General features: G+C 38.8%; 2 protein-coding genes and 1 non-coding gene across 3 annotated transcripts; all 3 read left to right on the forward strand.

Moving 5' to 3' along the window:
• The first annotated feature begins 552 nt into the window (after positions 1–552).
• Positions 553–3,859, forward strand: LOC133301968 (uncharacterized). Its single transcript, XM_061501679.1, has 3 exons — positions 553–856; positions 1,449–1,736; positions 2,350–3,859. The coding sequence occupies exons 1-3, from the start codon at positions 734–736 to the stop codon at positions 3,508–3,510; spliced, it is 1,572 nt and encodes a 523-aa protein (XP_061357663.1). The 5' UTR covers positions 553–733; the 3' UTR covers positions 3,511–3,859.
• Positions 3,860–4,898: 1,039 nt separating this feature from the next.
• On the forward strand, positions 4,899–10,094 carry LOC133301965 (callose synthase 12-like). The gene has a single exon (XM_061501677.1). The coding sequence runs from the start codon at positions 4,899–4,901 to the stop codon at positions 10,092–10,094; it is 5,196 nt and encodes a 1,731-aa protein (XP_061357661.1).
• LOC133301971 (small nucleolar RNA J33) lies at positions 7,789–7,869 on the forward strand. The gene has a single exon (XR_009750272.1). It is a non-coding gene; the product is annotated as a small nucleolar RNA J33 (small nucleolar RNA).
• Positions 10,095–10,679: the final 585 nt, after the last annotated feature.

Genomic DNA, 10,679 nt, shown 5'->3' on the forward strand with positions numbered 1-10,679 from the left:
TATCATGATTTGAGTTTATTAGTGAATAATTATTAATAATAATTATTTATTAGTGAACGTCATAATACCCAAATCCTATTTACCTGTGCTAAGAATAATCAAATGAAGCTATAAAAATTGAATTTGTGACCACTTTATGATAAATAAAGAACATCTTAATACTTTACATTATATAATGAATTTATTTTTAATACACATTACCGATTACATATTTAATATTACTTTCCAATTATATATTATTATGTCAATATATTTTATTTTTGGGGAAAATGTTAATAAACTAAACCATAAGTTGGTGAAAGTATTTCTTCTAATCGGAAAAATTATAATTCATATACTATATAAATACCACACATGTAAAGTAATGAAATGGTAACATAATATAATAGTAGTAGGCAACTAACATAATAAAAGTCAGAGATTGCGTGAGCCGAAGCTTATAAAAGCATGGTCGGTTGATCTCATGACTCATCCTTATCTTTCACTCGAAACCCAACGCAATCACAGAATAACCTGATTTTTAAAACGTTTTATTTTTCTTTTATTTTTTTATTCTTTAATTTTATTTTTCTCTTCACATCGAAGATACGAACGAAACTTCGTATTTTTTTTTTTTTTTTAAATTTTGTCTGACAAACTAAGCCACGTTCACGCAACTCCACCCCACAAATTGCTATATCTTTAGCTTAACTTTTCTCTGTCTCTGCATCATCTTCAAGTTCAAGTCTTGGCCATGGCGTCTGGACCGTCACTTAGCTCCAATGGGTTTGATTTTGGTTCCGATGACATCCTCTGCGCACACGAGGACTATTCCAACCATGATTCTTCTAATGGCAATCACAGCGATCCCAGTAAGGTAATATACCCATATGGGAATTGATTTCATGTTTTTTACCCTTTAAGTGAAATTTCCGAATCTGGGTCTCGTCCTCTGGATGAAGATCTGCTTAGGTTTTTAGTGAAGTTTTCATTTTTAGCATTATGTGTAGTGTATATTTTGATCATGGGTGAACGAATTATTTTTCCTTGCTTGTTTCTTGGTGAATCCTAGGTGAATCTATCATCTCTAGCACAACTGAAAAATGTGATATGTTCTTGGCTTATTTGAATGTTATGTTGATAATAGGTGAGTAAAAGTCTAAAACTTCATTATATCCAGCAAAGTTATTGGGCAAGATCAGGGTTTAAAAACAAATAAAATAGTAAAGTTTAGGAGGAGGGAAACTTATGTAAACATACTTATTTTAGTGTGTTTAAGTGGTTATTGTGGGTAATTAGGGTTTCTAATAAGTTAGAATTTGTCTTTTCTGAATTATCTTAACCATTCTCATGCTGAATATTTCTTAGGTGGGTGCATATATTTGTAATGATCATGGATCACTTGTACTCTTTATATGCCTGTCTAGTGGTTCTGAATATCAAATCCATAAAATCTACCTTTCTTACAGGATTTTCACATATCAAGGACGGCAAGAACATCATTATCTCCTGCTACTGCCTATAGTTCACCTGAGGATTCTTTAAGCCAAAATGTAATTGCAGCTGTTGAGAAGAGTATGAAAACAAATACTGACAACCTTATGCGGTTTCTAGAGGGAATTAGTTCAAGGCTGTCACAGTTGGAACTATACTGTTACAATCTTGACAAATCGATTGGAGAAATGCGATCTGATTTGAATAATGACCATGGGGAGGCGGATTCAAAACTCAAATCTCTTGAGAAACACCTTCAGGAAGTAAGTTTTATCCTTAAATGATAGAATATGCTATGTCCTTCAAATTAGTGTTGGTTTCTCCTGTTTTGAAGTGCCTGATAAATTGCTTTAGCTTAGAATGAGAAATTATCTCTCTGATGGATGAATAGCTGGAACATCATTTTCTCATCTTGTATGGTAAAATTTAAAATGAAGTCCAACAGACAAATACCTGTGCATGCTGGGGAATTTTTTTTTTCAATTGGAAGATTTTATCCACTCAATTGGAAAACAGCCTCTCTGAATCTGTAAACCAAACCATCATCTTATCTTGATTTGTATATCTTTCCAATATTAATATACTTTGTATTTCAACTTCAAGGTTGTCAATTACAAAACTGCTTTTTATTCAGTGTCACTGTTGCCGAATTAAAATCCTTTATTGTTAGAATATCTGTTTTTCCTTGCTGCTCTTCCAACCATGAAAACTGTACTGTTCAGGTGTGGGGGTAGTATGCTAAGTAATAAACATTGAGGTTGTGTGTCCTTTTCTGACATGCTGCATGGAGCTGTTAAATTTTTGGCTGGCCATATATACTTTGAGCATTAGACATCATTTCACCATGTGTTTATTTTTCGTGTGTTACTTATATAGGTACAGAGGTCTATGCATATTTTAAGAGACAAGCAAGAACTAGCTGAGACTCAGAAAGAAATAGCCAAGCTTCAACTTGTTCAGAAAGAATCATCTTCCTCAAGCCATCTCCATTCCAATGAGGAGAGATCTTCACCTTCTGCCACAGATCCAAAAAGAACTAATAATGCACCCGACACACGTAACCAGCAGTTAACTCTTGCCCTACCTCATCAAGTTGCCCCCCAGCAACAGCCTGTGGCACCACCCTCTCAAACTCCAGCCCCAAATGTGACCCAAGCCACTCAACAACCTCGATATTACATTCCACCTGCCCCTTTACCCAATCTGCCAGCTATGGTGCAGCTTCCTCAGAATCAGTATTTGCCTTCTGATCCACAGTATCGAAATCCACAATCAACATCATCTCAACTAACCCAGTCCCCACCTGTGCAACAATTTTCTCAGTATCAGCAGCCACAGCAACAGCAGCAGCAATGGCTTCAACAGTTACCTCAGCAGGTGGTGCAACCTCCACAACCACCCTCCGTGCAGTCTCAAATGAGACCCCCCTCAACAAATGTTTACACTCCATACCTCACAAGCCAAGCTCCAAATCCACGCCCCACAGAAACACTGCCGAACAGCATGCCGATGCAAATGCCATATTCAGGGATTCCACCACCAGGATCTAGCCGTGGTGATGCCATGCCATATGGATATGGAGGAACTGGTAGAACAGTTCTGCAGCAACCTTTGCCCCAGCAAATCAAGGGGTCTTTTCCAGCACAACCAGGCGATGCATATGGAACTAGTGGGAACCATGCCGCGCTTCCTCCTGCTAGTGCATACATGGTGTATGATGGTGAGGGAGGCAGAGCACATAATCCACCCCCACCTCCTCATTATGTTCAAGCTGGATATCCTTCAACAAGTGCTTCCCTTCATAACCCTGCACCACATAATCTTATGGTTCGGAATCAAAGCCAGTCACAATTTTTTCGCAGCCATCCCTACAATGAACTGATTGAGAAATTTGTGAGCATGGGATTTAGAGGCGATCATGCGGTAAGTGTTATCCAGAGGATGGAGGAAATTGGGCAGCCTATAGATTTTAACTCTCTACTTGACAGGATGAATATGCATAGTTCCGTGGGTCCCCAAAGGTCATGGTCAGGGTAAAGAACTTGTACTGCATGTCCCGTTTGAACATTGCTGTCCAGCACGTCCTGTTTGAACAATGTTATCCAGAATGTCCTGTGTGAACAATGTTGTCCAAGACCGGGATGTTCCGTTCAAACTGTCAAATCATTGCGTGTTTTATTATGCATGGAATAAACTTTGATGTAATGTATACACGGTAATACGGTATTATTGTATGTACCATGTCTGAGATAGGACGACAAGTATATAAGATTTAATGTTGATTCAAGAGAATTATATGATGTCATTTATTTAAAAGAAGTTAAACATTAGAACAGTGTGAAATCACCTGGTAAAAAGTAACACTTGTATATACTATATAGCCATGTTAAATCAAATTTGAACTATGTTATATGCATTTGCTTTGTCATCAATTTTCACTTTCTCTTATTCCATTTATTGAAATGTATTTTTTTGTTTTTTATGCATAATAATTATTTTTAATTTATTTCTTATAAGTTAAGAGTTTTTATTTTTGGTTTTATATAATCATTTTTAATTTTATTCTTATCATTTCTTGTTATTAGAATATTATGAGATTGATATTAAAGTATTATTAAATGTATGAGGTAAATTAAAAATAATTATTATGTATAGGAACTAAAAGTATAATATTTCTAATCATTAGATATGTTTTTGTTACATTAATCATTATATATGTTACTTATATTAAATTTGGTTTTAGTATTTTTTTAATATAACTTTAATAAATTGTGTTATAATAATAACAAACGATAAAGTTTAAAATAAAGACGATTGTATATATGGACTAAAAAACCTTTTTTTTATATAAAAGTTATATTTCAACTTATTTTATTTTTCTTGTTAACGAATTAACAATATTTTATCAATGGAGTTTAACTAAATTGTGTTATACCAAAATAAAAATAAAAATTTGCAGCAACAAAAAGATTTTGGGTTAGATTTACGTTAGTAGCTATTTTATTTTTGGCAAGTCATATAGTAAATATTCGTGTAAGTTGTTTTTATTGAGTTTGTGATACGGTTGATAAAATTCGGTTAGAATTTGGAAGTATAAGGACATCTGTTAAGTAAGTTAAGGTTAATGATTGAATAATATGGAGTGTTGCCTCATGAATTTTCTTTTATTAAACTTTCAGTAAAAAATAAATAAATAAATAAAATAAAATAAAATTCAACGTGCTAGCTAACGCGCCTTTTCTTCTTTCCTCCTTTCTCTCTCTCTCTCATTCCGCGCTGTGACCGTTAGACTCTGTGCGTGTAACATTGCAACCGCACAATCAGAATCAGAATCAGAAGTTCAGCACCTTGAACTATAGCTAACCGAAACCAGCGCAGTCTTCTCTGCTGTTGTCACTTTCCGTGTAACATTTGATCCCAATGATATGCCTATAACTCATCAAGACGACGACGTCGAGCCCTACAACATCATCCCCCTCAACAGCCACATCGACCACCCTTCCCTCCGCTTCCCTGAGGTCCGCGCCGCCACCTCCGCCCTCCTCTCCGTCGGCGACCTCCGCCGTCCCCCACAATGGCAACCCAAAATGGACCTCCTTGACTGGCTCGCTCTCTTCTTCGGCTTCCAAAACGACAACGTCCGCAACCAACGCGAGCACCTCATCCTCCACCTCGCCAACGCTCAGATGCGACTCACCCCTCCCCCCGACAACATCGACACACTCGACTCAACCGTTCTCCGCTTTTTCCGCAACAAACTCCTCCGCAACTACACCAAATGGTGCTCTTTTTTGGGTACCAAACCCAACGTCTTTGTCTCCGACCGCCCCGACGCCTCCTCCGATCACCGCCGCGAGCTCCTCTACGTTTCCCTCTACCTCCTAATATGGGGCGAAGCAGCGAATCTTCGATTCCTCCCAGAATGCATATGCTACATTTTCCATCACATGGCCATGGACCTCAACAGAATCTTGCAGCAGCAAGAGGATCGCGCCTTCGAGCCTTCAATTTCAGGGGAAAACGGGTTTCTCAAGTTCGTGGTGAAACCTATTTACGAAGTGATAAGGTCTGAGGTTGAGAGGAGCAGGAATGGAACTGCACCTCATTGTAAATGGAGAAATTACGATGATATAAACGAGTATTTTTGGAGTAGAACTTGCTTTGAGAACCTCAAGTGGCCTATTAATGTTGGATGCAGTTCCTTTTTCGGTGCGAGGAAGTGTAAGTCTGGGTTTGTTGAACAAAGGTCATTTTGGAACGTGTTTCGGAGTTTTGATAGGCTCTGGGTGATGTTGATTTTGTTCCTTCAAGCAGCTGTTATTGTTGCTTGGGAGGATAGGGCCTATCCTTGGTATGCTTTGGAGGATCGTGATGTGCAGGTTCGGATTTTAACCATTTTCTTCACATGGAGTGCTTTGAGGTTTCTGCAATCTTTGCTTGACATAGGGATGCAATGCAGGTTGGTTAGGGAGACACCGAGGCTTGGAGTGAGGATGTTGCTGAAAACCATCGTTGCTGCGGGATGGGTCTTTGTCTTTGCTGTGTTTTATAGGAAGGTATGGTTGCAGAGAAACCATGACAGGAAGTGGTCTGCTCAAGCAAATAAGCGGCTGGTGAATTTTCTTGAGGTTGCTTTTGTTTTCGTCGTTCCGGAGCTTCTAGCTTTAGCCCTTTTTATACTTCCTTGGGTTAGAAATTTTATTGAGAATAGGGATTGGAGGGTTTGTTACATGTTATCGTGGTGGTTTCAGAGTAGTACTTTTGTTGGTCGAGGATTGAGAGAAGGTCTTATAGATAACATTAAGTACACCTTGTTTTGGGTTGTGGTGTTGGCCTCCAAATTTTGTTTCAGTTACTTTTTGCAGATTAAACCAATGATTGCTCCATCAAAGGCAGTGTGGGACCTTAAGGATATTGATTATGTATGGCATGAGTTTAATCAAAATGGTAACGTATTTGCTCTTGGGTTATTGTGGCTTCCGGTTGTTTTGATTTATCTAATGGATATTCAGATTTGGTATTCGGTATATTCATCTTTGGTTGGGGCAGCTGTCGGTTTGTTTGCACACTTGGGCGAGATTCGAAGTATGCAACAGCTAAAGTTGAGGTTTCAGTTTTTTGTTAGTGCAGTTCTGTTTAATCTAATGCCAGAGGAGCAGTTGTTGAATGCAAGGCGAACATTGAGTAGCAAATTTAAGGATGCAGTCCGCAGGATGAAGCTTAGGTATGGGCTTGGTCAGCCCTATAGGAAGCTTGAGTCTAACCAGGCTGAGGCCAACAAGTTTGCTTTGATATGGAATGAGATAATTGTGTCTTTCAGGAAGGAGGATATCATATCTGACCGAGAGGTTGAGCTGCTGGAGCTGCCGAAGAACTCTTGGAATGTCAGGGTTATTCGTTGGCCATGTTTTCTTCTCTGCAATGAGTTGCTACTGGCGCTCAGTCAGGCCAAAGAACTAGCTGATGCTCCTGATAAGAGGCTTTGGAGGAAGATCTGCAAGAATGAATTCAGGCGATGTGTTGTCATTGAAGCATATGACTGCATCAAGCACTTGCTTCTTGAGATTATCAAACCTGATAGTGAAGAGCATTCTATTGTGATGGTTATGTTTCAAGAAATTGATCACTCTCTTGAGATTGGGAAATTCACTAAAATATTCAAAACGACTGCACTTCCCCATCTCCACAACAGGTTGATAAAACTTGTTGAGTTGTTAAACAAGACAAAAATAGATCCTAACCAATTGGTGAACACCCTTCAGGCCCTTTATGAGATTGCTATCCGAGATTTTTTCAAGGATAAAAGAAATTATGAACAGCTTAGGGAGGATGGTTTGGCTCCACAAGATCCAGCTTCTTCTGAGATTCTACTTTTTGAAAATGCCTTTCAGTTGCCTGATACCATTAATGAGAATTTTTATCGCCAGGTTCGGCGCTTGCATACCATCCTTACCTCCAGGGATTCAATGCAAAACATACCAATTAATCTAGAAGCTAGACGGCGGATTGCTTTCTTCACAAACTCACTTTTTATGAACATGCCACATGCTCCCCAAGTTGAGAAAATGATGACTTTCAGTGTTCTAACCCCTTACTATAGTGAAGAAGTAGTTTACAGTAAGGAACAGCTCAGAAGTGAGAATGAAGATGGGATCTCAATCCTTTACTATTTGCAGACTATATATGCTGATGAGTGGAAGAATTTTATGGAGAGGATGCGGCGGGAAGGGATGATGAAAGACAATGATATATGGACTGATAAACTTAGAGATTTGAGGTTCTGGGCATCCTACAGGGGTCAGACACTATCGCGGACTGTTAGAGGAATGATGTACTACTATCAGGCCCTCAAGCTTTTGGCTTTTCTGGATTCCGCATCAGAAATAGAGATTCGAGAAGGCTCATGTGAACTTGGTTCGATGAAGCAAGATAGTTTAGACGGTTTCCATTCAGCAAGTTTGTTATTCAAAGGCCATGATTATGGGACTGCTTTAATGAAATTCACATATGTGATTGCTTGCCAGATATATGGAGCTCAGAAGGCAAAAAAGGACCCCCACGCTGATGAAATTTTGTATCTAATGAAAAACAATGAAGCCCTTCGAGTTGCCTATGTTGATGAGGTTCCCACAAGGAGGGATGAGATGGAGTATTACTCTGTACTTGTTAAGTACGACCAACAATTGGAGAGGGAGGTGGAAATTTACCGTGTAAAGTTGCCAGGTCCCATAAAACTAGGAGAAGGAAAGCCAGAAAATCAAAACCATGCCATCATCTTCACTCGTGGGGATGCAGTTCAGACTATTGATATGAACCAGGACAACTACTTTGAGGAGGCACTTAAAATGCGGAATCTCTTGGAAGAATACAGTCATTACTATGGTATTCGGAAACCTACTATTTTGGGAGTGAGGGAACACATTTTTACTGGTTCCGTTTCCTCTCTTGCCTGGTTCATGTCAGCTCAGGAAACAAGTTTTGTCACCTTGGGACAGAGGGTATTGGCAAATCCTTTGAAAGTTCGAATGCATTATGGCCATCCTGATGTTTTTGACAGGTTTTGGTTCATAACTAGAGGTGGTATCAGTAAAGCTTCCAGAGTGATCAACATAAGCGAGGACATTTTTGCTGGCTTTAACTGTACTCTTCGCGGAGGTAACGTCACACATCATGAATACATTCAGGTTGGAAAGGGAAGGGATGTTGGGTTGAACCAAATATCAATGTTTGAAGCGAAGGTTGCCAGTGGAAATGGAGAGCAAGTCCTGAGCAGAGATGTCTATAGATTGGGTCATAGGCTGGATTTTTTCCGGATGCTATCATTCTTCTACACTACAGTTGGATTCTTTTTCAATACAATGATGGTGGTTTTTACCGTATATGCATTTTTATGGGGCCGATTATTTCTTGCTCTTAGTGGTGTTGAAGCTGCTATGGAAATAAACAGCAATAATAATAAAGCGCTTGGTACTATCTTGAATCAGCAGTTCATCGTCCAACTCGGGCTTTTCACTGCCCTTCCAATGATTGTCGAGGATTCCCTTGAGCATGGGTTCCTTCAAGCTATCTGGGATTTCCTGACGATGCAGCTCCAGCTTTCATCAGTTTTCTACACATTCTCTGTGGGTACGCGTAGCCATTTCTTTGGCCGGACTATCCTGCACGGAGGGGCAAAATATCGAGCTACTGGTCGTGGTTTTGTTGTAGAGCACAAGAGTTTTGCAGAAAACTACAGACTCTATGCACGTAGCCATTTTGTGAAAGCAATTGAATTGGGGCTTATACTGATGATTTACGCATCACACAGTACTATAGCAACTGACACATTTGTTTATATAGCCATGACCATCTCTAGTTGGTTCTTAGTTGCATCATGGATTATGGCACCTTTTGTGTTCAATCCTTCTGGTTTTGATTGGTTAAAAACTGTTTATGATTTTTATGACTTCATGAATTGGATTTGGTACCGTGGAAGGGTGTTTGCTAAAGCTGAAGAGAGCTGGGAAAAGTGGTGGTACGAAGAGCAGGATCATCTAAGGGTAACTGGCTTTCGGGGGAAGCTTTTGGAGATAATTTTAGACCTTAGGTTCTTCGTCTTCCAGTATGGTATTGTCTACCAGCTAGGCATAGCTGCTGGAAGTACCAGTATTGCTGTTTACTTGCTATCTTGGATTTATGTGTTTGTCGTATTTGGGATTTGTGTGGTGGTAGCATATGCCCGAAACGAATACGCAGCAAAACACCATATTTATTATCGGTTGGTCCAGTCCATTGTCATAGTTATTGCCATAATTGTGATAGTTGCTTTACTGGAATTCACTGAATTCAAATTCATGGACATTTTTACTAGCTTGTTGGCATTCATTCCCACAGGCTGGGGCCTGATATTGATCGCTCAAGTATTCCGGCCATGTTTGCAGTACTCCATAATTTGGAAAGGTGTTGTTTCCTTGGCTCGTCTATATGATATATTATTTGGAGTCATTGTTATGGCCCCTGTGGCACTACTTTCATGGTTGCCTGGGTTTCAGGCTATGCAAACCAGAATTCTGTTCAATGAAGCATTCAGTAGGGGCTTGCAGATATTCCAGATTGTTACAGGAAAAAAACCCTCAAGTTGACTGTGATTCCAATTCGTTTTTAATCATATGTTGCATTGGCGTAATTGTTCTAGTATGCCAATCTTTTACTGATTAGACAAGATTAACAAGACAATCACAAACCTTTTTTTATTTTTATTTTTATTTTTTCCTGATATTGAATGAAAGGCAGGCATTGAGTTCTACAATCCACATTATTATATGAACCGTGTGCTAGTTACTTTTTTTTATCTGAATTTATGTTTTGTTTTTTTGGGTATTCAGCTGATTGTTGGTTTTTGATAATGATAGTATCTATTGTGAGCCATTAGTTGGTAAGTTTTCATGTGCTTCCTAACAATTTTATTTATTTTTTAATGGCAGATGCTAGAATGCATATTTATAAATTGCCTTAATTTCCGTGGCCATGTTGGCTTTAATTTTTGCATTTGTTATAACTGAACATCTGATTCGTTTTCCTTCTTCCTTGTTAAATGAGGACAGGGGCTAAATTCTATGGTCACATTGTTCAAATTTGTTTTCTTCCTACTTGATTGGTGAATCTCTTGGATTAAGGAATAGTTATAACTTAAATGATTATTTTAATTGGGAACTGTTTGTTGTCTG

The sequence above is a fragment of the Gastrolobium bilobum genome, unplaced genomic scaffold, assembly GCF_033153095.1.
Source record: "Gastrolobium bilobum isolate Gb01-03AN ecotype WA unplaced genomic scaffold, APGP_CSIRO_Gbil_v1 utg43820, whole genome shotgun sequence".
Lineage (NCBI taxonomy): Eukaryota > Viridiplantae > Streptophyta > Magnoliopsida > Fabales > Fabaceae > Gastrolobium > Gastrolobium bilobum.